Here is a 5,000-nt window from a genome sequence, read left to right on the forward strand (position 1 = left end):
TGATCTCAGAGGCACAGAGAATTTAACGCCTTTCGGGGTGAAGGAGCCAAAATACCGCCCGAGCCAGAGCTTTGCAGAAGGTCACAAAACCCACCCAGAGCTGGTGACATCTCTCAGCCCCTGGTGGCTCCGCTGGTGTGTGCTGGGGAGAGGAGGCAGGAGATGGACCTCACTTCGCAGCCTCCTCCTGCCCAAATCAGCTGGAAAACACACTTTTTCTCACACCCTCCTCCTGCTGAAGGGAAACACTTTTCACAAAATGCCACGATCCCCAAGTGCTGTGTTGGAAAAGTTCTCTTTTCCTCTCCCTTTCTCCCCAAAACCCCTCTTCCTGGGGATTTCTCTATCGCTCGGCTCCTCTGTGCCCCTCGACCATCACCCAGTGGCTTCACCAGTCTCTGCTGTGGTTTAACTGGTACCACAAGGGCAGCCAAGGGGGCAGAGGGTGGCTCAGTTCCCAGGAGACTGGGAATGTCTCCTGGACACTGGACCTTGTGCTGAGCCCGGCTCGGACAGACATTGGCTTCTTTGCCTTCCCCCACCTGCCTTTCTCCTCATAATAAAGGGAATTTATTTCCCCACAGAAGAGCAGGGGGGAAAGGGGAGGAGTCCTCCCATCTCACCTTAGATCCCAGTCTTAAGCTTTTAGAATAAGGTGCAAAATAAAGGTCTTGAAAAGAAAAGAAAGAAAAAAAAAAAATCAAAACCAAAAAAAGTGTCTGAGGTTTGAATTTTTTTTTGTTTAAAGCAGCCTGTTCCTTTTTTTTTTCCTTTTTTTTTTTTTCCTTTTTTTTTTTTTTTTTTGTAAATTACACCCACTGTGCAAAACTGTGCATTTTCTTTGGTATCCATTTAGGTAGTTTTAACTTAGTACTTTTTCTATGTATTCTTTTTTTTTTTTTAAATTTCATTTTTCCTTTAGACAGAGAATTAAATTCTCCCCCCAAAAATCATAATTTTGCTGGAGGCTATGGATTGGCCTGATATTACATAATGCCCCTTATGTAATTGGAAAGAGAGAAATTGATTCTTGCTATCAAACTACTGGCCTCAAAAGGAGTTTAGACTTTCTGGCAACATCGGCCTCTCTGAAGTTATCTCAAGCTTTTTCAACCCAAAAAGTTCAACACTGACTTTTTTTTTTTTTTTAAATTACACAAGAGAAAATAAAAACTACACTGCAACAAAAATAACCATTTGTGTTCATGTAGTTAGCAGCAGCTTTTTAAAAAATAATTATAATAATAATAATAAGGCAGAATCTTGCCTTTGTTATGCCATTAAAAACATTCTTGTTCCCTAGAGAGAAGCATTCTGGAAAAAGTTGAAAAAAAAAATAATAATAACCCAACCAAAGCTTGCCTGCAAGTTCAAGTTTTGTAAAAAAATATATACATAATTTATTCTACAACATATGTGCCTTCTGTTCATACTTAGACATGTTTAGTGCTTTGTGTTTAGAGTTCATTTTCTGTCGTCCCTCCTCTGAGGACAGCCCTAAAACCAGCCCGGGTTTCTCAGGTCTGCTCGCCTTCACCCCGCTCTTCAACAGTACCGTTGTCTGAAAACTGTTCTGGGCCAACTTCTCAGGTCAACGTGCCTTTGACCGATAGATGTGTTTGGTTTTTGGTTTGTTTGTTTTTTTTTTTTTCCTTTCAACCAAAAGAGAGAGGAAGAGTTTGTCAGTCATATTTCCGACTCCCGCCGTAGCGGCCGCGGCTCTAGAGGCACGCCTGCCTGGTTGTGGTGGTCCATGTCCGGGTGGGTGTCTGTGCTCATGCTCTCAGGCACCCCAGTGTCAATCTCCTCCTCCTCTTTGCTGGTGAGGGCCACTTCGTTCTCGTAGCAAAAGGAGTTTGCGTTAGAGAGAATGTATTTCTTTTCTGCTAAGTCTCTGGCACTGCAGATGGGTGTGTTGGGCACTTCGTATGTTTTGTGGAACCTCGAGTAGTCCACTTTGTAGTAGTTTTTCTCTTCGAAGAGTACGGGCTCGTAGCGGTGGCCCCAGAGGATTTCATTTGCCAGATATGAGCTACGGCACTGGGTGGTCATGGCGGTAGCTTCCACCATGCCCTCTAATATTACTACAATTTCAAAGTCAGCATTGTCCATGTCTTGTTTGCTCAAGTCATACAAAGGACTGTCTTCATCTATTTCATGCACTATCGTGATCGGGGAGACCAGGAATATGCGGTCTATCCCACTGTCAAACCCTACGTTGATGTCTATTTGATCCAAGGGGATGTACTCCCCTTCCGACGTGATCCGGGACTTGAGGAGCTGCGCTCGCACGTGCGCCTCCACCAAGTGGCTTTTCCTCAGGTTTCCAACACGCCACATCAGGCAGAGTTTCCCGTCTCTCATGGCCACCACGGCATTGTGGCTGAAGACTAGAGTTTCGTTTCTCTTTTTTGGCTTCGCCATCTTTGCCATGACAGCACCAATGATGAAGGCATCAATGATGCAGCCTACGATAGACTGGAAAACCACCATGAAGACTGCGATGGGGCACTCGTCTGTGACACACCTGAAGCCGTAGCCGATCGTGGTCTGGGTCTCAATGGAGAACAGAAAGGCTGCAGTGAAGCTGCTGACTTGAGAGACGCAAGGTTTGCTGTTTTCTTGGTTCTCCAGATCCCCGTGCAACAGTGCAATCAACCAAAACACACAGCCAAAGAAAAGCCAGGAGAGGATGAAAGTCAGGCAGAAGATCACCAGCATCCACCTCCAGCGGATGTCCACGCAAGTGGTGAAGATGTCTGCCAGGTATCGCTGTCCCTTCTCGCCCACGTTAATGAACTGGACGTTGCAGTGGCCATCTTTTTTGACAAAGCGGCTCCTGCACTGCTGCCTGGTGTGTACCTTACTCTTGCCATTCCCAAAGCCGTTGGCAACGGCCATGGTTGCCAGCTTCATGCCGTCCTCTTCCGAAGACACGATGCTGTAGCGGTTGGTTCGCACGCTGCCCATCACTACTGCTGTGGACTCGGGTGCTTCTGCTTTAGAAAACAGTCTAAGTTTCTGCAAAACCCTTTGGAGAAACAGTTTTGAAAGTTCTAGAGGAACACACACACACAGAAAAACTGGGGAGAGGCCGGAGTCCCCAAAAGTCCTTGGATCAACCAAGGACAGTCTTCTGGCATGCAGAGTGAGCTTAACAAGTAACCGTCATAGAGAGGGCATGGTCTGCAAGAGAAAGAGAAACGTCATATTAGATCTGGGAGGAAAAGGATAAGGAATCACACCTGAAAGAACCAAGTAAAACCACTCCCGTGGGCCTGCAGGAAGTTTCTTTATCCTTAATGACGGCGTCTCCTGGGCTGCCCGAGGTGTGTGTTGTGTGAGGGCAGCAGTGACATCACGGCTGCACAGAAAGCATCGCTCCTCCCGAGGGAAAGCCCTGATCCTGCCACACCAGTCTGGAAGCTGTCCTCGCCTCAAAGCTGGACATGCACAGAATCCCTCTACTATTTACAACCGTGCTTTCCGTTTATTTTGAAACAAACAATTAGCCCCAACATCCATCTGTTCAAATGTAAATATTGCAGCAGGTTTTAGTGACACGCAGTGCCTCTCCTGGGCTGTGTCACCCACGGCAAACAAGGGAGTGTGCAAAAGGGAAGGTGACGTGCACTGAGAAAAGCCATAAACTTGGAAAACGCGAATGTCAGTGGCTTCCATGAAATTATATCACACGAAACTTTCTGTTTGTTTGTTTTTAGACGAAGCTAAGAAAAGGAGCTGTGTATTCTCTGCAAACCGCAGGAACAAGGGCTGCATTATTTCCTCTTCAGCTCCGTAAACTCCTTGGGATTGGCGCGGTTTTCACACTCGTGTCAGGCTCAAGTTGTGGGAAGCAAAGCAAACCTTGCCACCACCCTCCTCTGCTCCTGCTCACGCGACCAGCAAAGGGCCACGATGGAGGAGAACCAGCCAAGTGTCTTCCCACCTCCTTTGGTAACACCAGCACCTTCCCCTCGGGAGCCCGGGGCAGCCAGTTCCACCTCTGATGGGTAACGGTCCTGAGCCTCCCCTGGGTCTTAAGTGTCAGCAATTAAGACTCAGCAGAGAGGCTACAAAACCTTCTTCCTGAGGGTAGGAGCCACCAAACTTGTTTCAGGGAGGTCTGGCTTAGGCCCAGGTTTAGCTTTTAACAAGTGCGTCATCCATTAAGTCATGTACTGTATATCAGGAAATGTAATTGAAATACTGCAGAGGAGAAGAGATGCATTAACGCGACGGCTCCGTCCACATGCGCGCCCCACGGAGGAAATAAAACTAAAACCCAGTGGTGAGGGATGTCTGCTGCCCCTTTGTCACGGGAGAGGAGGCCTCAGCGCTGTTTACAGCAAGGGAGATTAAACCACGATGCTCTTCGTAAATCAACATGATCAAAACTCCTTTGAGTTTGTCCAAAACCCAACAAAACTGCAGCCCCCAAGGAGCACACCCTCTGCCCACAAAGTGCCTTCCCTGCTCCGGGGCTCTCCCTCCGGTTCCCATCTGACAACAGCCATGGGTCGGAGTCCAGCTCCTTCCCCTAGAGCAGCCCTAAAGCCCTGCAGAGGGGTTCCCAAAACTTGAGGGATTTCAAAGAGTTTCTCAGCCCTCCCACCACGTCACCAGGGCTGTAGGTCAGCAAACTCTGGTCAGGACCAGAGCAGGTGACAGACAGAGACCATCGCGCTGGCGGTGGCACCGGCCTGGGTTTCCCTCTAGAATCTCCTCAGGGTTTACTTTTACCTTCTCTTTTTTTATTTCCCCCCCTCCCTGCTGTCTGTTGTGCAAGAACGGGTCCCACCGCCCACTTGCCGAGATTAGTCATCTGTGACTTCAGCAGGGAACAAGACATTTTGGCAGCTTTTGGTGAGTTCGGCAACACCAGGGTTTGAGTTGGGCTCTGAGCAGGTGGGACGGTCCCTCTGCCCTACCCCTCAGTGGGGATTCACCTCCCCACACACACCTTTCTGATCAACCCCTCAGGATATCACTCTCTAAAA

At 48.2% G+C, this 5,000-nt stretch overlaps 1 protein-coding gene across 1 annotated transcript in view; it reads right to left on the reverse strand.

Moving 5' to 3' along the window:
- Positions 1 to 1,073: 1,073 nt before the first annotated feature.
- KCNJ2 (potassium channel, inwardly rectifying subfamily J, member 2) overlaps positions 1,074 to 5,000 on the reverse strand; it is a 14,592-nt gene continuing 10,665 nt past the window's right edge. Inside the window, exon 2 of the mRNA XM_014952184.1 lies at positions 1,074 to 3,186. Within this exon, the coding sequence (XP_014807670.1) occupies positions 1,687 to 2,970 (1,284 nt within the window). The 5' untranslated portion in view covers positions 2,971 to 3,186 and the 3' untranslated portion in view covers positions 1,074 to 1,686. The remainder of the gene's footprint in view (positions 3,187 to 5,000) is intronic.

This window comes from Calidris pugnax, unplaced genomic scaffold (assembly GCF_001431845.1).
Source record: "Calidris pugnax isolate Ruff unplaced genomic scaffold, ASM143184v1 scaffold206, whole genome shotgun sequence".
Classification (NCBI taxonomy): domain Eukaryota; kingdom Metazoa; phylum Chordata; class Aves; order Charadriiformes; family Scolopacidae; genus Calidris; species Calidris pugnax.